General features: G+C 37.5%; 1 protein-coding gene across 3 annotated transcripts; it reads left to right on the top strand.

Annotated features, from left to right (window-relative positions):
• The first annotated feature begins 1851 nt into the window (after positions 1-1851).
• Positions 1852-26862, top strand: ova (ovaries absent). 3 transcript variants are annotated; one of them, XM_032437997.2, is made up of 5 exons: positions 1852-1996; positions 4947-5197; positions 5254-5451; positions 24293-24457; positions 25549-26862. In XM_032437997.2, the coding sequence occupies exons 2-5, from the start codon at positions 4952-4954 to the stop codon at positions 26782-26784; spliced, it is 1845 nt and encodes a 614-aa protein (XP_032293888.1). In that variant the 5' UTR covers positions 1852-1996; positions 4947-4951; the 3' UTR covers positions 26785-26862. The 3 variants fall into 3 exon arrangements, with proteins under 3 accessions (XP_032293888.1, XP_032293884.1, XP_032293886.1); XM_032437993.2 differs by having other exon boundaries at positions 1853-2053; XM_032437995.2 differs by lacking the exon at positions 1852-1996 and adding an exon at positions 2076-2229.
• Positions 26863-27417: the final 555 nt, after the last annotated feature.

The following is a 27417-nucleotide window of genomic DNA, read 5'->3' as shown; positions in this document are numbered from 1 at the left end:
ATCGGCTGCCATCGGTTTCTGCCAATACCCGTGCTTTAAATTGAGATTTAGAGATAAATCGGGCGTGATAATTGAGGCTGTGCGCGGACTACGCGACGGCTCGATGGCACCTGCCTGGATCAGCTTATCTACCTCCTCGCCGATTACCTTATGCGAACTGCTGGACTTTTTGGGTAGTACCTTTACTTCAATGACTTGTCATCTTTTAACCGGATCTTACGCTCCGTGAGTGAGTGTGCTAGATGGATCCACGCTGGAAGTAGTAGACAAAGGCCGTGGGGTTAGATGTTGGCCTAGCTGGGATAGTGATCAGCATGCTTAGCATGCCGCGTCGTCAAGAAGCGGCAGTACCTGGTTTTCAACCGTAAGGAGAAAGCAGGAATAGCGCTGTGCAAGAAGAATTCCAAAAATGCTCCCTCAGCTCACTACTCAGGAACCAACGAGCAGCCCTGTCGCAGACTACCTAAACATGCGATGAAGGGCGACACCATACGTAATGGCTCGGTCCTCGAAGTCATCCGGGAATCCAAGGGGGTCGGATTGTCCATCACACCACTTACCATATTTCCAACCTTGTTCCGGAATCTTTGTAAGTGGCTTAACATCCAACTGAGGAGCATAGGGAACGCTACCAAGATTAGCGGGGGTCCATCCTATCTCAGAGTCAACCAATGTTGTTCGGCGGGCTCCCTCCACTGGGATGTCATGAACACTCACTCCATACGTGACAGTTAACCTAGGGGTCGGGATTTGCGGACGCTCGGTCAGCTCAGGCCTGGTTTGGATTTCTCCTACCTACGTTGTGTGCATGGCCGTAATGCTCCTGGTGCGTTGTGGACACCGTTTCTACGGCAAAAAACGGGTCCACATTTTCCCCCGGTGCTCCTAAAGTAAATGAGGGGAGTGGACTTGAAGTTGAAGTGCGTTCTACTGAAAAGTCGCTGGGAACTCACAACAAAGATTTGTGAATGAGGCAGTAAGGCAGTGAACAAATTTGGTTTTACAAACGTAGATGGACTTTTTTACCACTAATACATGTATATCGCCCACCAGCTTGGTGAAACATGTGTCTAATAGTGTATTTAAATTGCGTCTTCACTTAGCCAGAAGAGCAATCACTGATACTGAAACTACCTTTGAACTTTCAGAGGGTCTTGTAAAATCTGTTTTTTCTCATACCTTGTGTTTTATTTATAAAATATTATACAGTTTAGCGCACAAAAAATTACTAACACAAACAGAGACAAAGCTATATTTAAGTAAAAGCAAATAAACTTACAACATTTTTGATAAAATCGCGATTAAGATTCTATCGATACAATTAAAAAAATACACGCATATGAATGTATGCTTGCCAATCATGCAAAATTTTCGGCAGTTTGCCACATAAAATGCATTTCTTCGCAAAATGACAAAATATTTAGAGCAATGTTGATGGTGAATGGGAGGAGGCATAATCCAAACTCTATATATTTTTGATCTGTAGTACTATACGAGATGCTGCCAGTCACTCGCGCTACGCAGTGACTCTAGTCTTTAAAAACTAAGACATATGCACAAAAAATATAACAGATTTGTTTCATTGTCATTTTGTGTTGGTATAACGCAATAATCAAAATTTTCAAAAATAATATATTTCCCAAAGACGTACTTTTCGCAATTGATACGTTCCTGCAGTTTGATATACGTTATATTTATATTGCATGTAGAATATAAAATTAATTTTATCGATTATCGAAGTTGCATTTTGCATTATTGTATTTTTTTGTTCCATTTCCACCATTCCAATTATTCTGCACTACTCATTCCTTGCGCATATTCACAACATAAAAAGTAAATTCAATTGGCATAGTCAAAAACTAAATTTTGGTTCTTCAGCTGTGAACCGTAACTAAAGATTGTCTTCGTAATTCGCAGTTTCAATACATTTTAATATTTAGTAATTTTGTACATTGAACGCTTGGTTTGTAGCCGTGAACTAAATAATAAATCACACGTACATACACAAATTTTTTCAAATACGTGAATAGAAGCGATAATATCTATCCATCATGTAAATATGTATAACTCACCCATAACAAGTTAAACTCAACTACAGGAATGCTATATCTTTTAATCTTTCTGTGTAAATCATATATATGTGGTTTCAATGTTCAATTAACATATGTGTGGTTCAAGTAGTATTCCCAGTCGTTTGTTCTGTTATGGTGCGGGCATAGGCTTCAAAAGGTGTGTTACTTGGGTTCTGAAAAAAAAAATAATGTGCGAGAAATCGTAAACGCAAAATTTAGAGCAGTAAACGCAAGATGCCTGACTGCCACTTTGTGCTTTCTGCTGTCATCGCCGTTTCCAAGCCTTAGAAATCTATTAAAAATTAATTTTCAATCTTTCTGGACAGGATGTTTGTAATGTAATGGAAAGTTTTTTTTTTGTTGAAAGCAATTGGATATCGCATAGGCTTTGAAAAATATAACCTAATATGTATGCGCTATCCATTAAATACTTGTAAAATCAGTGTTGTGAATGGGCCAAATAATTCATGGTTATGATACGGTTTCAAACCTAACCTTAGATCTGCATCAAACTGGTTTCGTGTAGTCCTTTGAATAGAAATTGAGAATATTTTTCATTTATGGGGGCGTGGTTGCAATGTTTCCGACTCGGTTTTAAGTCGCTAAAGTCTACCTGCCAAAAGTGTTGGATATAAATATTTAGCGTTTTCCTTCCACGGGTGGGGAAAGCGAAAATTGTTTAAACTGAAAAGAGGAAGATTAAAATTGCTAAAATTATTATTAGGCGTCAACGCCTGTGAACTACATCATATGAACTGAGCTTGACATAACTTTTAACTATCCCGCGAAGTCCATGGTGCGAGGCATTGGTTCCGGTAGAACGCTGACGTGGTGTCCCGTGACCGTCCTTCAGCGGGCGCATCTGAATGTCAGGTTACGCCTTTCGGTACGTCACAATGACCAGCTGTCTTGTACCGAGTCCGTCCGGTCTTGCGACACTCACATGAAGGCCGTCTTCGATTTTCTGGGATTAAAGTTGTATTGAATCTGCCAGCTCAGTTTGGCGTATGATCTTCAGACGGTGCTATACAAGGTAAATGATGACGTAGAGTAAGAAAACCGCGACCAGTGTGGTGCAGCTGCTCAGGATTGGTCTAGTTAGAAACTTATCTTGTGGTACGGCTCTAGCGTATTAGAAAATGACAAGCTCTACGGACGGCTGAAGGTAGTTAAACCTATTCTGAGTAAAAAGGGTGTAATGTATTTGTGCAAATGTTTGTAACAACCCAATTCCGAACTCATAGTTCAAAAGTATCACTAGCCGAATTGCTCAAGTCAGTCTGTCCGAACGTTGAACGCAAGAATCTCAGAACCTATAGGGCTAGAACGTAGTAGAATTAGTGCCTGCGCGGTACGAGCTTGTTTCCAATACTGCCCCCGTTTCCAAGCAACTGATAAAAATCCATATCGAAATAACTTTAGTCTTAAGAATAGTATACTCGATCTGTAAGTATCTGTAATTGTTTTAGCTATCGCTTAAACTTCGCCTCGCTTAGATGGTGCAGATACGAAAGGCTAAGCACCAAGTTGTGGCAGCTAATGTTCAGCGGCGGACATGATGAATCTTAAGTAGTTTACCAGCGCGTAGCGATCAAATGAGACGATGTTCGTCCCGGCTACTCTAGTTTTGATGTCTTCATCTCATAGCTGTCAGTGGCCGGTCGGTCGGTGTTTGTAGTGACACCATCATCTACCGGATAGAGGTGGCTTAGCTGTGTTTGGAATGAAGAACCTGAGCGCTCGAACCATCCGCTGCTTGCATATAAACTTTAGTCTAGGATACTAAATGATGAAATCTTTAAGATAGATATACTTAACAGCCTAATGTCAGTCGTAGGTCAGCATGGTCCAGTTTACGATATTTAACTTCGAAGGGGTGATTGTAAGCAAAATGTTCCATATTTCAGTGGAAAGCATTCTGTTCCAGGCTAACAAAGTCTCGTTCGATATGCTATGGCTTGCTTCCGAGACTGCAAACGTGAATAGCTGGTGACCTGTGAATACGTTAATGTCTCACCCAATCAAGATAGGGCCAAAGCTTTTCCTAGGTCCTAACCATGGCTAGTTACTCACGCTCGTTAGTTGAAGAAGACTACGGTTGTTTGGCAGCGACTCGTTAAGGTCTGCGAAGTCTTTTTTGTTATCTTCTAACATATTCAAGAAGCTGTTATTTACTGCTGGGATTGCGTCTATTGCCCACTTGTTAATGAGTTCGTCTCCAAATCCTTACGCCATATGTATGGCAGCCTTGACATAAAAAATTGCTGTCGTACTCGGGCTCGCCTTCAGCTTCGAGATCAATGATGGCAGGTGACTTGTTGTATGCCTCCTCAGTTTAACCTTCGCTCAAAGCGATCTTTTATACTCTTTGCCTCCTTGGACCGGTCATGCGGTTCGAGGTGTTCGATCTTTTACTGGGATTCGCGGTAAACTTACTCGATCCGGAAGGATTTTGGTAATAGGTTGTCTGTAATTGGATGTAGATGGGTCTAGATCCATTAACTCAGGCTAGGTGTTGTTACTGGGACTGACGTTTGCCCACCTCATAAAATCCAGGCTTTTCACTTGACAATTCTGAGAGTAGTTTTGCTGTTTCTTTTGCTGCTAGTATTGGTGATGCCTATCCGCGATGATTGCATTTTCTTTTAGGCCCCTAGCGAAGGAATAAGAACTAAATGAAAACGTGTTTCAGCAATTTTGCAAATTTCACCCGTAAATTGGCGGAAAACGATTGTATTAAAATTTTTTGTTCACAGTCAAATCGGTTTCAAACGGACTACGTGCAAGACCGGGTATACCCAGTATATATATATATATATACATATTTCATTATTATTCATTATTATTCATATACATATTTCAATTTATTTTTAGTGGCAATGGACGAGTCTGATAAATCGCAACAAAACATGATATCAAACCTTCCTCTATTGTTTGCAAATGGATATCCAACTTCACTGGAAAAAATTACTGAATCTCAACTAGAAAACTTTATACCGTTTATGGTACAATGCTCTTTGGGACATATAAATTTACCAAAAAAAATAGACTGCAGCGAGCCTGAGTGGTGGCCAGAAAATGCTTCATTTGGCATTCCGCTAAAAAGACCAAAACATTTTGTTGGGGTAAGTTTATATTTAACATGTATTTGTTGCTTGCCTAACCATTTATTTTTTCACAGAATTGGATGGAAAAAATGAAGGAGATTGTAGTTATTTGTTATCAATTTCACAAAAGCCTTTTTTTATTACGGTTTTGCAATGACTTAGCTGCATATGAGCACGCAAGCTTGAGGTTTATCAACAACTACAATTCTACTACATCTCTTTACGATAGACGAAATAACAAATTGTTGGTAACATTTCGAAACGAAAACATGGTACGTTTATTTTTTTAAATTTAAACATTTTAAAGTTGACAAACAATTAAAATATTATGGATCGGACCAAAAAGAAAAGTTATCTTAGGAAAGCGGTAGACTTAATACCATTGAATTATGATTTGTTCCCATAGAGAAAAGAGTTTTGGTTTTCCAAAAACTGTCTGGATTTTTATTCGACATGAATTTCGACCAAAAATGATGTTGCCACATTTTAATGCAGGATTGATAATGAGGCCAAGCCATGAACAAAAAGCCAAACCGACATGAATTTCGACCAAAAATTATGTTGCCACATTTTAATGCAGGATTGATAATGAGGCCAAGCCATGAACAAAAAGCCAAACCTCGTAAAAATCGGATGAGATTTGACCGAGTTATGGGTGTGGGAAGTTTTGATAACGTCTATATAGGATATTTAAGGGTCCCATTTTGACATGAATTTCGACTAAAAATTATGTATCCAGATTTTGATGCAGGATTGATAATGAGGCCAAACCATGAACAAAAAGCCAAACCTCGTAAAAATCGGATGAGATTTGACCGAGCTATGGGTATGGGAAGTTTTGAATACGTCTATATAGGATATTTAAGGGTCCCATTTTGACATGAATTTCGACCAAAAATTATGTATCCAGATTTTGATGCAGGATTGATAATGAGGCCAAACCATGAGCAAAAAACCAAACCTCGTAAAAATCGGATGAGATTTGACCGAGCTATGGGTATGGGAAGTTTTGAATACGTCTATATAGGATATTTAAGGGTACCATTTTGACATGAATTTCGACCAAAAATTATGTTGCCAGATTTTGATGCAGGATTGATAATGAGGCCAAACCATGAACAAAAAGCCAAACCTCGTAAAAATCGGATGCGATTTGACCGAGTTATGGGTGTGGGAAGTTTTGATTACGCCTATATAGGATATTTAAGGGTACCATTTTGACATGAATTTCGACCAAAAATTATGTTGCCAGATTTTGATGCAGGATTGATAATGAGGCCAAACCATGAACAAAAAGCCAAACCTCGTAAAAATCGGATGAGATTTGACCGAGTTATGGGTGTGGGAAGTTTTGATTACGCCTATATAGGATATTTAAGGGTACCATTTTGACATGAATTTCGACCAAAAATTATGTTGCCAGATTTTGATGCAGGATTGATAATGAGGCCAAACCATGAACAAAAAACCAAACCTCGTAAAAATCGGATGAGATTTGACCGAGCTATGGGTATGGGAAGTTTTGAATACGTCTATATAGGATATTTAAGGGTCCCATTTTGACATGAATTTCGACCAAAAATTATGTATCCAGATTTTGATGCAGGATTGATAATGAGGCCAAACCATGAGCAAAGAACCAAACCTCGTAAAAATCGGATGAGATTTGACCGAGCTATGGGTATGGGAAGTTTTGAATACGTCTATATAGGATATTTAAGGGTCCCATTTTGACATGAATTTCGACCAAAAATTATGTATCCAGATTTTGATGCAGGATTGATAATGAGGCCAAACCATGAACAAAAAACCAAACCTCGTAAAAATCGGATGAGATTTGACCGAGTTATGGGTGTGGGTAGTTTTGATTGCGTCTATATAGGATATTTAAGGGTACTATTTTGACATGAATTTCGACCAAAAATTATGTTGCCAGATTTTGATGCAGGATTGATAATGAGGCCAAACCATGAACAAAAAACCAAACCTCGTAAAAATCGGATGAGATTTGACCGAGCTATGGGTATGGGAAGTTTTGAATACGTCTATATAGGATATTTAAGGGTACCATTTTAACATGAATTTCGACCAAAAATTATGTATCCAGATTTTGATGCAGGATTGATAATGAGGCCAAACCATGAACAAAACGCCAAACCTCGTAAAAATCGGATGAGATTTCACCGAGTTATGGGTGTGGGAAGCTTTGAATGCGTCTATATAGGATATTTAAGGGTACCATTTTGACATGAATTTCGACCAAAAGTTATGTTGCCAGATTTTGATGCAGGATTGATAATGAGGCCAAGCCATGAACAAAAAGCCAATCCTCGTAAAAATCGGATGAGATTTGACCGAGTTATGGGTGTGGGAAGTTTTGATTACGCCTATATAGGATATTTAAGGGTACATTTTGACATGAATTTCGACCAAAAATTATGTATCCAGATTTTGATGCAGGATTGATAATGAGGCCAAACCATGAGCAAAGAACCAAACCTCGTAAAAATCGGATGAGATTTGACCGAGCTATGGGTATGGGAAGTTTTGAATACGTCTATATAGGATATTTAAGGGTACCATTTTGACATGAATTTCGACCAAAAATTATGTATCCAGATTTTGATGCAGGATTGATAATGAGGCCAAACCATGAGCAAAAAACCAAACCTCGTAAAAATCGGATGAGATTTGACCGAGTTATGGGTGTGGGAAGTTTTGATTACGCCTATATAGGATATTTAAGGGTACCATTTTGACATGAATTTCGACCAAAAATTATGTTGCCAGATTTTGATGCAGGATTGATAATGAGGCCAAACCATGAACAAAAAACCAAACCTCGTAAAAATCGGATGAGATTTGACCGAGTTATGGGTATGGGAAGTTTTGATAACGTCTATATAGGATATTTAAGGGACCCATTTTGACATGAATTTCGACCAAAAATTATGTATCCAGATTTTGATGCAGGATTGATAATGAGGCCAAACCATGAGCAAAGAACCAAACCTCGTAAAAATCGGATGAGATTTGACCGAGCTATGGGTATGGGAAGTTTTGAATACGTCTATATAGGATATTTAAGGGTCCCATTTTGACATGAATTTCGACCAAAAATTATGTATCCAGATTTTGATGCAGGATTGATAATGAGGCCAAACCATGAGCAAAGAACCAAACCTCGTAAAAATCGGATGAGATTTGACCGAGCTATGGGTATGGGAAGTTTTGAATACGTCTATATAGGATATTTAAGGGTACCATTTTGACATGAATTTCGACCAAAAGTTATGTTGCCAGATTTTGATGCAGGATTGATAATGAGGCCAAGCCATGAACAAAAAGCCAAACCTCGTAAAAATCGGATGAGATTTGACCGAGTTATGGGTGTGGGAAGTTTTGATAACGTCTATATAGGATATTTAAGGGTCCCATTTTGACATGAATTTCGACTAAAAATTATGTATCCAGATTTTGATGCAGGATTGATAATGAGGCCAAACCATGAACAAAAAGCCAAACCTCGTAAAAATCGGATGAGATTTGACCGAGTTATGGGTGTGGGAAGTTTTGATTACGCCTATATAGGATATTTAAGGGTACCATTTTGACATGAATTTCGACCAAAAATTATGTATCCAGATTTTGATGCAGGATTGATAATGAGGCCAAACCATGAGCAAAGAACCAAACCTCGTAAAAATCGGATGAGATTTGACCGAGCTATGGGTATGGGAAGTTTTGAATACGTCTATATAGGATATTTAAGGGTCCCATTTTGACATGAATTTCGACCAAAAATTATGTATCCAGATTTTGATGCAGGATTGATAATGAGGCCAAACCATGAGCAAAAAACCAAACCTCGTAAAAATCGGATGAGATTTGACCGAGCTATGGGTATGGGAAGTTTTGAATACGTCTATATAGGATATTTAAGGGTACCATTTTGACATGAATTTCGACCAAAAATTATGTTGCCAGATTTTGATGCAGGATTGATAATGAGGCCAAACCATGAACAAAAAGCCAAACCTCGTAAAAATCGGATGAGATTTGACCGAGTTATGGGTGTGGGAAGTTTTGATTACGCCTATATAGGATATTTAAGGGTACCATTTTGACATGAATTTCGACCAAAAATTATGTTGCCAGATTTTGATGCAGGATTGATAATGAGGCCAAACCATGAACAAAAAACCAAACCTCGTAAAAATTGGATGAGATTTGACCGAGCTATGGGTATGGGAAGTTTTGAATACGTCTATATAGGATATTTAAGGGTCCCATTTTGACATGAATTTCGACCAAAAATTATGTATCCAGATTTTGATGCAGGATTGATAATGAGGCCAAACCATGAGCAAAGAACCAAACCTCGTAAAAATCGGATGAGATTTGACCGAGCTATGGGTATGGGAAGTTTTGAATACGTCTATATAGGATATTTAAGGGTACCATTTTGACATGAATTTCGACCAAAAATTATGTATCCAGATTTTGATGCAGGATTGATAATGAGGCCAAACCATGAACAAAACGCCAAACCTCGTAAAAATCGGATGAGATTTCACCGAGTTATGGGTGTGGGAAGTTTTGAATGCGTCTATATAGGATATTTAAGGGTACCATTTTGACATGAATTTCGACCAAAAGTTATGTTGCCAGATTTTGATGCAGGATTGATAATGAGGCCAAGCCATGAACAAAAAGCCAAACCTCGTAAAAATCGGATGAGATTTGACCGAGCTATGGGTATGGGAAGTTTTGAATACGTCTATATAGGATATTTAAGGGTACCATTTTGACATGAATTTCGACCAAAAATTATGTTGCTAGATTTTGATGCAGGATTGATAATGAGGCCAAACCATGAACAAAAAGCCAAACCTCGTAAAAATCGGATGAGATTTGACCGAGTTATGGGTGTGGGAAGTTTTGATTACGCCTATATAGGATATTTAAGGGTACCATTTTGACATGAATTTCGACCAAAAATTATGTTGCCAGATTTTGATGCAGGATTGATAATGAGGCCAAACCATGAACAAAAAACCAAACCTCGTAAAAATCGGATGAGATTTGACCGAGCTATGGGTATGGGAAGTTTTGAATACGTCTATATAGGATATTTAAGGGTCCCATTTTGACATGAATTTCGACCAAAAATTATGTATCCAGATTTTGATGCAGGATTGATAATGAGGCCAAACCATGAGCAAAGAACCAAACCTCGTAAAAATCGGATGAGATTTGACCGAGCTATGGGTATGGGAAGTTTTGAATACGTCTATATAGGATATTTAAGGGTACCATTTTGACATGAATTTCGACCAAAAATTATGTATCCAGATTTTGATGCAGGATTGATAATGAGGCCAAACCATGAACAAAAAGCCAAACCTCGTAAAAATCGGATGCGATTTGACCGAGTTATGGGTGTGGGAAGTTTTGATTACGCCTATATAGGATATTTAAGGGTACCATTTTGACATGAATTTCGACCAAAAATTATGTTGCCAGATTTTGATGCAGGATTGATAATGAGGCCAAACCATGAACAAAAAACCAAACCTCGTAAAAAGCGGATGAGATTTGACCGAGCTATGGGTATGGGAAGTTTTGAATACGTCTATATAGGATATTTAAGGGTCCCATTTTGACATGAATTTCGACCAAAAATTATGTATCCAGATTTTGATGCAGGATTGATAATGAGGCCAAACCATGAGCAAAGAACCAAACCTCGTAAAAATCGGATGAGATTTGACCGAGCTATGGGTATGGGAAGTTTTGAATACGTCTATATAGGATATTTAAGGGTACCATTTTGACATGAATTTCGACCAAAAATTATGTATCCAGATTTTGATGCAGGATTGATAATGAGGCCAAACCATGAACAAAACGCCAAACCTCGTAAAAATCGGATGAGATTTCACCGAGTTATGGGTGTGGGAAGTTTTGAATGCGTCTATATAGGATATTTAAGGGTACCATTTTGACATGAATTTCGACCAAAAGTTATGTTGCCAGATTTTGATGCAGGATTGATAATGAGGCCAAGCCATGAACAAAAAGCCAAACCTCGTAAAAATCGGATGAGATTTGACCGAGCTATGGGTATGGGAAGTTTTGAATACGTCTATATAGGATATTTAAGGGTACCATTTTGACATGAATTTCGACCAAAAATTATGTTGCCAGATTTTGATGCAGGATTGATAATGAGGCCAAACCATGAACAAAAAGCCAAACCTCGTAAAAATCGGATGAGATTTGACCGAGTTATGGGTGTGGGAAGTTTTGATTACGCCTATATAGGATATTTAAGGGTACCATTTTGACATGAATTTCGACCAAAAATTATGTTGCCAGATTTTGATGCAGGATTGATAATGAGGCCAAACCATGAACAAAAAACCAAACCTCGTAAAAATCGGATGAGATTTGACCGAGTTATGGGTGTGGGAAGTTTTGATAACGTCTATATAGGATATTTAAGGGTCCCATTTTGACATGAATTTCGACTAAAAATTATGTATCCAGATTTTGATGCAGGATTGATAATGAGGCCAAACCATGAACAAAAAGCCAAACCTCGTAAAAATCGGATGAGATTTGACCGAGTTATGGGTGTGGGAAGTTTTGATTACGCCTATATAGGATATTTAAGGGTACCATTTTGACATGAATTTCGACCAAAAATTATGTTGCCAGATTTTGATGCAGGATTGATAATGAGGCCAAACCATGAACAAAAAACCAAACCTCGTAAAAATCGGATGAGATTTGACCGAGCTATGGGTATGGGAAGTTTTGAATACGTCTATATAGGATATTTAAGGGTCCCATTTTGACATGAATTTCGACCAAAAATTATGTATCCAGATTTTGATGCAGGATTGATAATGAGGCCAAACCATGAGCAAAGAACCAAACCTCGTAAAAATCGGATGAGATTTGACCGAGCTATGGGTATGGGAAGTTTTGAATACGTCTATATAGGATATTTAAGGGTACCATTTTGACATGAATTTCGACCAAAAATTATGTATCCAGATTTTGATGCAGGATTGATAATGAGGCCAAACCATGAACAAAAAGCCAAACCTCGTAAAAATCGGATGCGATTTGACCGAGTTATGGGTGTGGGAAGTTTTGATTACGGCTATATAGGATATTTAAGGGTACCATTTTGACATGAATTTCGACCAAAAATTATGTTGCCAGATTTTGATGCAGGATTGATAATGAGGCCAAACCATGAACAAAAAACCAAACCTCGTAAAAATCGGATGAGATTTGACCGAGCTATGGGTATGGGAAGTTTTGAATACGTCTATATAGGATATTTAAGGGTCCCATTTTGACATGAATTTCGACCAAAAATTATGTATCCAGATTTTGATGCAGGATTGATAATGAGGCCAAACCATGAGCAAAGAACCAAACCTCGTAAAAATCGGATGAGATTTGACCGAGCTATGTGTATGGGAAGTTTTGAATACGTCTATATAGGATATTTAAGGGTACCATTTTGACATGAATTTCGACCAAAAATTATGTATCCAGATTTTGATGCAGGATTGATAATGAGGCCAAACCATGAACAAAACGCCAAACCTCGTAAAAATCGGATGAGATTTCACCGAGTTATGGGTGTGGGAAGTTTTGAATGCGTCTATATAGGATATTTAAGGGTACCATTTTGACATGAATTTCGACCAAAAGTTATGTTGCCAGATTTTGATGCAGGATTGATAATGAGGCCAAGCCATGAACAAAAAGCCAAACCTCGTAAAAATCGGATGAGATTTGACCGAGCTATGGGTATGGGAAGTTTTGAATACGTCTATATAGGATATTTAAGGGTACCATTTTGACATGAATTTCGACCAAAAATTATGTTGCCAGATTTTGATGCAGGATTGATAATGAGGCCAAACCATGAACAAAAAGCCAAACCTCGTAAAAATCGGATGAGATTTGACCGAGTTATGGGTGTGGGAAGTTTTGATTACGCCTATATAGGATATTTAAGGGTACCATTTTGACATGAATTTCGACCAAAAATTATGTTGCCAGATTTTGATGCAGGATTGATAATGAGGCCAAACCATGAACAAAAAACCAAACCTCGTAAAAATCGGATGAGATTTGACCGAGCTATGGGTATGGGAAGTTTTGAATACGTCTATATAGGATATTTAAGGGTCCCATTTTGACATGAATTTCGACCAAAAATTATGTATCCAGATTTTGATGCAGGATTGATAATGAGGCCAAACCATGAGCAAAGAACCAAACCTCGTAAAAATCGGATGAGATTTGACCGAGCTATGGGTATGGGAAGTTTTGAATACGTCTATATAGGATATTTAAGGGTACCATTTTGACATGAATTTCGACCAAAAATTATGTATCCAGATTTTGATGCAGGATTGATAATGAGGCCAAACCATGAACAAAAAGCCAAACCTCGTAAAAATCGGATGCGATTTGACCGAGTTATGGGTGTGGGAAGTTTTGATTACGCCTATATAGGATATTTAAGGGTACCATTTTGACATGAATTTCGACCAAAAATTATGTTGCCAGATTTTGATGCAGGATTGATAATGAGGCCAAACCATGAACAAAAAACCAAACCTCGTAAAAAGCGGATGAGATTTGACCGAGCTATGGGTATGGGAAGTTTTGAATACGTCTATATAGGATATTTAAGGGTCCCATTTTGACATGAATTTCGACCAAAAATTATGTATCCAGATTTTGATGCAGGATTGATAATGAGGCCAAACCATGAGCAAAGAACCAAACCTCGTAAAAATCGGATGAGATTTGACCGAGCTATGGGTATGGGAAGTTTTGAATACGTCTATATAGGATATTTAAGGGTACCATTTTGACATGAATTTCGACCAAAAATTATGTATCCAGATTTTGATGCAGGATTGATAATGAGGCCAAACCATGAACAAAACGCCAAACCTCGTAAAAATCGGATGAGATTTCACCGAGTTATGGGTGTGGGAAGTTTTGAATGCGTCTATATAGGATATTTAAGGGTACCATTTTGACATGAATTTCGACCAAAAGTTATGTTGCCAGATTTTGATGCAGGATTGATAATGAGGCCAAGCCATGAACAAAAAGCCAAACCTCGTAAAAATCGGATGAGATTTGACCGAGCTATGGGTATGGGAAGTTTTGAATACGTCTATATAGGATATTTAAGGGTACCATTTTGACATGAATTTCGACCAAAAATTATGTATCCAGATTTTGATGCAGGATTGATAATGAGGCCAAACCATGAACAAAAAGCCAAACCTCGTAAAAATCGGATGAGATTTGACCGAGTTATGGGTGTGGGAAGTTTTGATTACGCCTATATAGGATATTTAAGGGTACCATTTTGACATGAATTTCGACCAAAAATTATGTTGCCAGATTTTGATGCAGGATTGATAATGAGGCCAAACCATGAACAAAAAACCAAACCTCGTAAAAATCGGATGAGATTTGACCGAGTTATGGGTGTGGGAAGTTTTGATAACGTCTATATAGGATATTTAAGGGTCCCATTTTGACATGAATTTCGACTAAAAATTATGTATCCAGATTTTGATGCAGGATTGATAATGAGGCCAAACCATGAACAAAAAGCCAAACCTCGTAAAAATCGGATGAGATTTGACCGAGTTATGGGTGTGGGAAGTTTTGATTACGCCTATATAGGATATTTAAGGGTACCATTTTGACATGAATTTCGACCAAAAATTATGTTGCCAGATTTTGATGCAGGATTGATAATGAGGCCAAACCATGAACAAAAAACCAAACCTCGTAAAAATCGGATGAGATTTGACCGAGCTATGGGTATGGGAAGTGTTGAATACGTCTATATAGGATATTTAAGGGTCCCATTTTGACATGAATTTCGACCAAAAATTATGTATCCAGATTTTGATGCAGGATTGATAATGAGGCCAAACCATGAGCAAAGAACCAAACCTCGTAAAAATCGGATGAGATTTGACCGAGCTATGGGTATGGGAAGTTTTGAATACGTCTATATAGGATATTTAGGGGTACCATTTTGACATGAATTTCGACCAAAAATTATGTATCCAGATTTTGATGCAGGATTGATAATGAGGCCAAACCATGAACAAAAAGCCAAACCTCGTAAAAATCGGATGCGATTTGACCGAGTTATGGGTGTGGGAAGTTTTGATTACGCCTATATAGGATATTTAAGGGTACCATTTTGACATGAATTTCGACCAAAAATTATGTTGCCAGATTTTGATGCAGGATTGATAATGAGGCCAAACCATGAACAAAAAACCAAACCTCGTAAAAAGCGGATGAGATTTGACCGAGCTATGGGTATGGGAAGTTTTGAATACGTCTATATAGGATATTTAAGGGTCCCATTTTGACATGAATTTCGACCAAAAATTATGTATCCAGATTTTGATGCAGGATTGATAATGAGGCCAAACCATGAGCAAAGAACCAAACCTCGTAAAAATCGGATGAGATTTGACCGAGCTATGGGTATGGGAAGTTTTGAATACGTCTATATAGGATATTTAAGGGTACCATTTTGACATGAATTTCGACCAAAAATTATGTATCCAGATTTTGATGCAGGATTGATAATGAGGCCAAACCATGAACAAAACGCCAAACCTCGTAAAAATCGGATGAGATTTCACCGAGTTATGGGTGTGGGAAGTTTTGAATGCGTCTATATAGGATATTTAAGGGTACCATTTTGACATGAATTTCGACCAAAAGTTATGTTGCCAGATTTTGATGCAGGATTGATAATGAGGCCAAGCCATGAACAAAAAGCCAAACCTCGTAAAAATCGGATGAGATTTGACCGAGCTATGGGTATGGGAAGTTTTGAATACGTCTATATAGGATATTTAAGGGTACCATTTTGACATGAATTTCGACCAAAAATTATGTTGCCAGATTTTGATGCAGGATTGATAATGAGGCCAAACCATGAACAAAAAGCCAAACCTCGTAAAAATCGGATGAGATTTGACCGAGTTATGGGTGTGGGAAGTTTTGATTACGCCTATATAGGATATTTAGGGTACCATTTTGACATGAATTTCGACCAAAAATTATGTTGCCAGATTTTGATGCAGGATTGATAATGAGGCCAAACCATGAACAAAAAACCAAACCTCGTAAAAATCGGATGAGATTTGACCGAGTTATGGGTGTGGGAAGTTTTGATAACGTCTATATAGGATATTTAAGGGTCCCATTTTGACATGAATTTCGACTAAAAATTATGTATCCAGATTTTGATGCAGGATTGATAATGAGGCCAAACCATGAACAAAACGCCAAACCTCGTAAAAATCGGATGAGATTTCACCGAGTTATGGGTGTGGGAAGTTTTGAATGCGTCTATATAGGATATTTAAGGGTACCATTTTGACATGAATTTCGACCAAAAGTTATGTTGCCAGATTTTGATGCAGGATTGATAATGAGGCCAAGCCATGAACAAAAAGCCAAACCTCGTAAAAATCGGATGAGATTTGACCGAGCTATGGGTATGGGAAGTTTTGAATACGTCTATATAGGATATTTAAGGGTCCCATTTTGACATGAATTTCGACCAAAAATTATGTATCCAGATTTTGATGCAGGATTGATAATGAGGCCAAACCATGAGCAAAAAACCAAACCTCGTAAAAATCGGATGAGATTTGACCGAGCTATGGGTATGGGAAGTTTTGAATACGTCTATATAGGATATTTAAGGGTACCATTTTGACATGAATTTCGACCAAAAATTATGTTGCCAGATCTTGATGCAGGATTGATAATGAGGCCAAACCATGAACAAAAAGCCAAACCTCGTAAAAATCGGATGAGATTTGACCGAGTTATGGGTGTGGGAAGTTTTGATTACGCCTATATAGGATATTTAAGGGTACCATTTTGACATGAATTTCGACCAAAAATTATGTTGCCAGATTTTGATGCAGGATTGATAATGAGGCCAAACCATGAACAAAAAACCAAACCTCGTAAAAATCGGATGAGATTTGACCGAGCTATGGGTATGGGAAGTTTTGAATACGTCTATATAGGATATTTAAGGGTCCCATTTTGACATGAATTTCGACCAAAAATTATGTATCCAGATTTTGATGCAGGATTGATAATGAGGCCAAACCATGAGCAAAGAACCAAACCTCGTAAAAATCGGATGAGATTTGACCGAGCTATGGGTATGGGAAGTTTTGAATACGTCTATATAGGATATTTAAGGGTACCATTTTGACATGAATTTCGACCAAAAATTATGTATCCAGATTTTGATGCAGGATTGATAATGAGGCCAAACCATGAACAAAACGCCAAACCTCGTAAAAATCGGATGAGATTTCACCGAGTTATGGGTGTGGGAAGTTTTGAATGCGTCTATATAGGATATTTAAGGGTACCATTTTGACATGAATTTCGACCAAAAGTTATGTTGCCAGATTTTGATGCAGGATTGATAATGAGGCCAAGCCATGAACAAAAAGCCAAACCTCGTAAAAATCGGATGAGATTTGACCGAGCTATGGGTATGGGAAGTTTTGAATACGTCTATATAGGATATTTAAGGGTACCATTTTGACATGAATTTCGACCAAAAATTATGTTGCCAGATTTTGATGCAGGATTGATAATGAGGCCAAACCATGAACAAAAAGCCAAACCTCGTAAAAATCGGATGAGATTTGACCGAGTTATGGGTGTGGGAAGTTTTGATTACGCCTATATAGGATATTTAAGGGTACCATTTTGACATGAATTTCGACCAAAAATTATGTTGCCAGATTTTGATGCAGGATTGATAATGAGGCCAAACCATGAACAAAAAACCAAACCTCGTAAAAATCGGATGAGATTTGACCGAGCTATGGGTATGGGAAGTTTTGAATACGTCTATATAGGATATTTAAGGGTCCCATTTTGACATGAATTTCGACCAAAAATTATGTATCCAGATTTTGATGCAGGATTGATAATGAGGCCAAACCATGAGCAAAGAACCAAACCTCGTAAAAATCGGATGAGATTTGACCGAGCTATGGGTATGGGAAGTTTTGAATACGTCTATATAGGATATTTAAGGGTACCATTTTGACATGAATTTCGACCAAAAATTATGTATCCAGATTTTGATGCAGGATTGATAATGAGGCCAAACCATGAACAAAAAGCCAAACCTCGTAAAAATCGGATGCGATTTGACCGAGTTATGGGTGTGGGAAGTTTTGATTACGCCTATATAGGATATTTAAGGGTACCATTTTGACATGAATTTCGACCAAAAATTATGTTGCCAGATTTTGATGCAGGATTGATAATGAGGCCAAACCATGAACAAAAAACCAAACCTCGTAAAAATCGGATGAGATTTGACCGAGTTATGGGTGTGGGAAGTTTTGATAACGTCTATATAGGATATTTAAGGGTCCCATTTTGACATGAATTTCGACTAAAAATTATGTATCCAGATTTTGATGCAGGATTGATAATGAGGCCAAACCATGAACAAAAAGCCAAACCTCGTAAAAATCGGATGAGATTTGACCGAGTTATGGGTGTGGGAAGTTTTGATTACGCCTATATAGGATATTTAAGGGTACCATTTTGACATGAATTTCGACCAAAAATTATGTATCCAGATTTTGATGCAGGATTGATAATGAGGCCAAACCATGAGCAAAGAACCAAACCTCGTAAAAATCGGATGAGATTTGACCGAGCTATGGGTATGGGAAGTTTTGAATACGTCTATATAGGATATTTAAGGGTCCCATTTTGACATGAATTTCGACCAAAAATTATGTATCCAGATTTTGATGCAGGATTGATAATGAGGCCAAACCATGAGCAAAAAACCAAACCTCGTAAAAATCGGATGAGATTTGACCGAGCTATGGGTATGGGAAGTTTTGAATACGTCTATATAGGATATTTAAGGGTACCATTTTGACATAAATTTCGACCAAAAATTATGTTGCCAGATTTTGATGCAGGATTGATAATGAGGCCAAACCATGAACAAAAAGCCAAACCTCGTAAAAATCGGATGAGATTTGACCGAGTTATGGGTGTGGGAAGTTTTGATTACGCCTATATAGGATATTTAAGGGTACCATTTTGACATGAATTTCGACCAAAAATTATGTTGCCAGATTTTGATGCAGGATTGATAATGAGGCCAAACCATGAGCAAAGAACCAAACCTCGTAAAAATCGGATGAGATTTGACCGAGCTATGGGTATGGGAAGTTTTGAATACGTCTATATAGGATATTTAAGGGTACCATTTTGACATGAATTTCGACCAAAAATTATGTATCCAGATTTTGATGCAGGATTGATAATGAGGCCAAACCATGAACAAAACGCCAAACCTCGTAAAAATCGGATGAGATTTCACCGAGTTATGGGTGTGGGAAGTTTTGAATGCGTCTATATAGGATATTTAAGGGTACCATTTTGACATGAATTTCGACCAAAAGTTATGTTGCCAGATTTTGATGCAGGATTGATAATGAGGCCAAGCCATGAACAAAAAGCCAAACCTCGTAAAAATCGGATGAGATTTGACCGAGCTATGGGTATGGGAAGTTTTGAATACGTCTATATAGGATATTTAAGGGTACCATTTTGACATGAATTTCGACCAAAAATTATGTTGCCAGATTTTGATGCAGGATTGATAATGAGGCCAAACCATGAACAAAAAGCCAAACCTCGTAAAAATCGGATGAGATTTGACCGAGTTATGGGTGTGGGAAGTTTTGATTACGCCTATATAGGATATTTAAGGGTACCATTTTGACATGAATTTCGACCAAAAATTATGTTGCCAGATTTTGATGCAGGATTGATAATGAGGCCAAACCATGAACAAAAAACCAAACCTCGTAAAAATCGGATGAGATTTGACCGAGCTATGGGTATGGGAAGTTTTGAATACGTCTATATAGGATATTTAAGGGTACCATTTTGACATGAATTTCGACCAAAAATTATGTATCCAGATTTTGATGCAGGATTGATAATGAGGCCAAACCATGAACAAAAAGCCAAACCTCGTAAAAATCGGATGCGATTTGACCGAGTTATGGGTGTGGGAAGTTTTGATTACGCCTATATAGGATATTTAAGGGTACCATTTTGACATGAATTTCGACCAAAAATTATGTTGCCAGATTTTGATGCAGGATTGATAATGAGGCCAAACCATGAACAAAAAACCAAACCTCGTAAAAAGCGGATGAGATTTGACCGAGCTATGGGTATGGGAAGTTTTGAATACGTCTATATAGGATATTTAAGGGTCCCATTTTGACATGAATTTCGACCAAAAATTATGTATCCAGATTTTGATGCAGGATTGATAATGAGGCCAAACCATGAGCAAAAAACCAAACCTCGTAAAAATCGGATGAGATTTGACCGAGCTATGGGTATGGGAAGTTTTGAATACGTCTATATAGGATATTTAAGGGTATCATTTTGACATGAATTTCGACCAAAAATTATGTTGCCAGATTTTGATGCAGGATTGATAATGAGGCCAAACCATGAACAAAAAGCCAAACCTCGTAAAAATCGGATGAGATTTGACCGAGTTATGGGTGTGGGAAGTTTTGATTACGCCTATATAGGATATTTAAGGGTACCATTTTGACATGAATTTCGACCAAAACTTATGTTGCCAGATTTTGATGCAGGATTGATAATGAGGCCAAACCATGAACAGAAAGTCAAACCTCGTAAAAATCGGATGAGATTTGACCGAGTTATGGGTGTGGGAAGTTTTGATTACGCCTATATAGGATATTTAAGGGTCCCATTTTGACATGAATTTCGACCAAAAATTATGTTGCCAGATTTTGATGCAGGATTGATAATGAGGCCAAACCATGAACAAAAAACCAAACCTCGTAAAAATCGGATGAGATTTGACCGAGCTATGGGTATGGGAAGTTTTGAATACGTCTATATAGGATATTTAAGGGTCCCATTTTGACATGAATTTCGACCAAAAATTATGTTGCCAGATTTTGATGCAGGATTGATAATGAGGCCAAACCATGAGCAAAGAACCAAACCTCGTAAAAATCGGATGAGATTTGACCGAGCTATGGGTATGGGAAGTTTTGAATACGTCTATATAGGATATTTAAGGGTCCCATTTTGACATGAATTTCGACCAAAAATTATGTATCCAGATTTTGATGCAGGATTGATAATGAGGCCAAACCATGAGCAAAAAACCAAACCCCGTAAAAATCGGATGAGATTTGACCGAGCTATGGGTATGGGAAGTTTTGAATACGTCTATATAGGATATTTAAGGGTCCCATTTTGACATGAATTTCGACCAAAAATTATGTATCCAGATTTTGATGCAGGATTGATAATGAGGCCAAACCATGAACAAAAAACCAAACCTCGTAAAAATCGGATGAGATTTGACCGAGTTATGGGTGTGGGTAGTTTTGATTGCGTCTATATAGGATATTTAAGGGTCCCATTTTGACATGAATTTCGACTAAAAATTATGTATCCAGATTTTGATGCAGGATTGATAATGAGGCCAAACCATGAGCAAAAAACCAAACCTCGTAAAAATCGGATGAGATTTGACCGAGCTATGGGTATGGGAAGTTTTGAATACGTCTACATAGGATATTTAAGGGTACCATTTTAACATGAATTTCGACCAAAAATTATGTATCCAGATTTTAATGCAGGATTGATAATGAGGCCAAGCCATGAACAAAAAGCCAAACCTCGTAAAAATCGGATGAGATTTGACCGAGTTATGGGTGTGGGAAGTTTTGATAACGTCTATATAGGATATTTAAGGGTACCATTTTGACATGAATTTCGACTAAAAATTATGTATCCAGATTTTGATGCAGGATTGATAATGAGGCCAAGCCATGAACAAAAAGCCAAACCTCGTAAAAATCGGATGAGATTTGACCGAGCTATGGGTATGGGAAGTTTTGAATACGTCTATATAGGATATTTAAGGGTCCCATTTTGACATGAATTTCGACCAAAAATTATGTATCCAGATTTTGATGCAGGATTGATAATGAGGCCAGGCCATGAACAAAAAGCCAAACCTCGTAAAAATCGGATGAGATTTGACCCAGATATGGGTGTGGGAATTTTTGATTACGTCTATATAGGATATTTAAGGGTACTATTTTGACATGAATTTACACCAAAAATTATGTTGCCAGATTTTGATGCAGGATTGATAATGAGGCCAAGCCATGAACAAAAAGCCAAACCTCGTAAAAATCGGATGAGATTTGACCGAGTAATGGGTGTGGGAAGTTTTGATTACGCCTATATAGGATATTTAAGGGTCCCATTTTGACATGAATTTCGACCAAAAATTATGTATCCAGATTTTGATGCAGGATTGATAATGAGGCCAAGCCATGAACAAAAAGCCAAACCTCGTAAAAATCGGATGAGATTTGACCGAGCTATGGGTATGGGAAGTTTTGAATACGTCTATATAGGATATTTAAGGGTCCCATTTTGACATGAATTTCGATCAAAAATTATGTATCCAGATTTTGATGCAGGATTGATAATGAGGCCAAGCCATGAACAAAAAGCCAAACCTCGTAAAAATCGGATGAGATTTGACCGAGCTATGGGTATGGGAAGTTTTGAATACGTCTATATAGGATATTTAAGGGTCCCATTTTGACATGAATTTCGATCAAAAATTATGTATCCAGATTTTGATGCAGGATTGATAATGAGGCCAAACCATGAACAAAAAACCAAACCTCGTAAAAATCGGATGAGATTTGACCGAGTTATGGGTATGGGAAGTTTTGATTACGTCTATATAGCAAATTTAAGGGTACCATTTTGACATGAATTTTCGACCAAAAATTATGTTGCGAGATTTTGATGCAGGATTGATAATGAGGCCAAGCCATGAACAAAAAGCCAAACCTCGTAAAAATCGGATGAGATTTGACCGAGTAATGGGTGTGGGAAGTTTTGATTACGCCTATATAGGATATTTAAGGGTCCCATTTTGACATGAATTTCGACCAAAAATTATGTATCCAGATTTTGATGCAGGATTGATAATGAGGCCAAGCCATGAACAAAAAGCCAAACCTCGTAAAAATCGGATGAGATTTGACCGAGCTATGGGTATGGGAAGTTTTGAATACGTCTATATAGGATATTTAAGGGTCCCATTTTGACATGAATTTCGATCAAAAATTATGTATCCAGATTTTGATGCAGGATTGATAATGAGGCCAAACCATGAACAAAAAACCAAACCTCGTAAAAATCGGATGAGATTTGACCGAGTTATGGGTATGGGAAGTTTTGATTACGTCTATATAGCAAATTTAAGGGTACCATTTTGACATGAATTTTCGACCAAAAATTATGTTGCGAGATTTTGATGCAGGATTGATAATGAGGCCAAGCCATGAACAAAAAGCCAAACCTCGTAAAAATCGGATGAGATTTGACCGAGTTATGGGTGTGGGAAGTTTTGATTACGTCTATATAGGATATTTAAGGGTACCATTTTGACATGAATTTCGACCAAAAATTATGTTGCCAGATTTTGATGCAGGATTGATAATGAGACCAAGCCATGAACAAAAAGCCAAACCTCGTAAAAATCGGATGAGATTTGCCAGAGTTATTTTTATTCTCTTCTCTAAAACTATAGAAATTTAAAAATTAGAAAATTCGGTTAAACTCCTACAGTAACCAACCCAATATCTAATGAAGAAGACTTTTATTGTTATCACACTTGCTTGAAAAGTAAATTTAGATACATTTCCGATCGAGTGCGAATCGATTTCGAAACATTTTCATTTCTACTCGATATCGATAGCTAACTACTAGAAGACCTGTTTTTAATTAACTGTGCTTGCTGATATACAATTTAATGTTGAAATAGGCAGCGCCAATTATTTAAAAAATATTTTTTTACCCGAAAAAGCCTAATTAATATATCAATTTACTTAATTGCAGTCATATGATCGACAACATAAAAATAGAAAATGTTTGCTGCTGCACAAAAATAAGACCGATGTGCATGGTGAAGATTCACACTATATGATGGTCGAACCACCTCCGTTCGATATTTATCTTTGCGATAATTGCGATGCCGAGTTATATTCCACAGAAGCAATTTTGGTAAGTTCATTAACTTTTATTTTAGTATATATTTTATATACTTTCAAGCCGCATTTTCTCCAATAAACAGTAAAAAAAAAAAAATTTTTTTTAATTCTATAAAAAATATATATTTAAGATTTGTTGTTGCGGATTAGTTTTCTAAATATTAAATGAAATGATTATTTTCATACTGTTGGAGTTATGAACAAGTAATTAACAAGGAGGTAGTACTTACCTCTGTGTGAAAGTTCTTACGGCGAAGAATTACATTTTGTTGTAATCGGTTTAAATAAGTGAAATAAAGTAAATCAGGAAAATTGGAAAGACAGCCGAGAAGACTCGGACTATTATTGGACTAAGCCAATTAAGAAAGAAGTTCTTACTTTTATCCCGAGGGATCAATCAAATCTGAAATCCGTTTCAATCCTTGCTAAAGTGATATTTACATGGTTTGAGTATAAACTCAAATGGATCAGTCTACTGAAACTGACGACGAATTGCCAAATATATATTATCTGCGAGACAGAATTGCTGAACCATTTCCATGTAGGGTTCGCTTGGCAGGAAGGAGACGTTTAAAATGAGTCAGATTGTTATTCGCTTCAATGAAGTTTATTGCGTAGTCGGACCACATATGGCTGGGTTTCCCACGAATAGCGTTAAAACGTTTATGGACACTCAAAAATTAACGCAGTTGATACGTCCTTGACTACGAACTTTCGCCTCATAGAAGGGGTTCGCAAAAGTCAGCTCCAGTTACTATAAACGCTCGAACGGCTTCCAGAAGCTCCTTTGGGAGACTTGGCATCACAGGCTCTATGAAACTCGGCCTCGTTCTGAAGTATTTCACACATCTATTAACTTTAAAGCACTTATCAATCTAACAACCCATCAACATTGAAACCAATTCGAAATAATGGGATGTTGCAGTTTACAGTCCAGAGAAGAGTGCTGCTATGGCGTTCACCCACCCGGAGGAGTTCACCTACACTAAAAAAAAAAATTGTACTACATCTCCAATGAACCTGCTTTGTCGCAGGACAAAAATCTAAATTTGTGTCACGGGATTATTATCACATAATTTAATTTTTACGTCGTTTTATTTGCAGGAACATGAAAAAATATGTAACATGGAGGATGATGTGATTTTATGCGACTCTCCGGAACCAGACAGCAAAATTGATACTAAAAATGAAAACATTGAATTAAGAAATGCGTTCCTTCTTAATTTTTGTCTTCAATCTAAAGCAACAAATTATAATAATTCAAAAAAAACACAGGGAACTAATTCATATAGTGAAGAATTAGTTACGATGACTTCAAACAGAAATAGACGCATTTCAGCAAGGAGAAATCGAGCAGTACCTTCACTTAACAGATGTTCATTTATCCCAATATCATCTCCAGCTGGACAAAAATTACTATCGTCAATAAAACAGACAATATCTATGGAATATGTATTCGAAAGACAAGAGCGTTTGGACCGGTTTTGCTACACACCATTGTTATTAAAATCAAGTTGCAAGCATAAATTTTTTGAAAAAAAAAATTGTACAAACAACATACACATTACATTCAAAAAAATGCAGGATTTTAGTTCACACATATATGCTTTTCCACGTCGACAGTTTTTGCAACGAAGGGACATCACGCAAAACTTTTTGTTTCTTAATTCTCCTTTGATTAAAAAGTGCCGTCCAATTTCGGTCAGATTGAAAAAACTGACTGACAACATCGGAGATCAATTTCCTATTTCCAATACTAAACTTAATATTAGGTTAACACGCGACACTTCACTTAACTCTCAATGGAGAATTTCGCCCTCAACCGAGGTGGTTGTCGACACAATAGATTTGTGTTCGTCCGATGATGACGATCCATCAAGTGATAGGTCAAAATTTATAAATAGAGATACGCTTACTATAATGTCTTTATCGCATAATAAGGAAGTTGCTGCCAGGCAAAACAATCATATAGGAGAAAGTGAATGGACTTCCCTTGCCGGTTATTCACAATCAACAGGCGATAACTCGCTTAAACCATTAAAGCAATCTGTATACATTTTTTCCAATTATAAGACTAACTCAGTACTGAACACATTTAGTCTTGAGTCGAAAGCTAATAGCTCAGAAAAAGCGCTAAGTCCATCAAGTAATTTTTCACATTCATATAATCAAGAAAATTGTGATTTATCAAAAAGAATAGTGACTGTTCCTGACTGGTGTGCAGCAAGTTCAGAAAAGTCAGGTATCAATCAAACCGACACCATTGATTTTGAAAATCTTTCAACTGTGCAACCCTTTAACTCGTCTGGTAGAGTAATTTCCATTGATTTAACAACGTAGGAATAGCAAGTAAGTTTGATTAAGTAATATAATGTTATTTCATATAATAAACTTTGTAAATATCTAAGTTTTTTCCAACCTAATCTTTTTTAATTGGGCAGGGAAGAGTTTCCCTCTGATTTTGGCTGAAACCAGTTTGCTGGTAGGCTGTAAAAGCATTTGCCTCTTTTACTGTCACTGGCTCAGCTAGATTATAACACTGCCAGTCTACTTTTCGGTTTGAACAGTAGGCTTTCCTGTGTGCGCTGGCTTCTGACCTCGCAGTGGTCTTTGCTTGCGTATGGTTGTTGCGGGTAGACTCAGTTTAGGTTAGGCTTTAGATATTCTTGACTTGTGCTTGAAAATAAGGCTTACGGTGGTTATATAATTGACAACGCCGGGCAATGGACTGCCTACATGGGGGTGCCTCCTGCGCTTAATAACGCGGCCGACCTCTCGGGCTCCGCATCGCGATCGCACCTCGATCAGCCTGGAGTTGAGCACTGTCTCCACGCTGACGAAGGGAGTTCCAAGATCCTTCGGTATGAAAAGTTAATTCCCGACAGGCGGAAGGTACACGTGATGTTAAGGTTGCAAACACCAATCACTATACGTACTTCCAAATATTTACAAAATAACTCCTTAAGAAAGTTT

Source organism: Drosophila virilis, chromosome 4 (genome assembly GCF_030788295.1).
Source record: "Drosophila virilis strain 15010-1051.87 chromosome 4, Dvir_AGI_RSII-ME, whole genome shotgun sequence".
In the NCBI taxonomy this organism is placed as follows: Eukaryota; Metazoa; Arthropoda; class Insecta; order Diptera; family Drosophilidae; genus Drosophila; species Drosophila virilis.
This window is presented reverse-complemented; position numbering and strand designations above follow the sequence as displayed.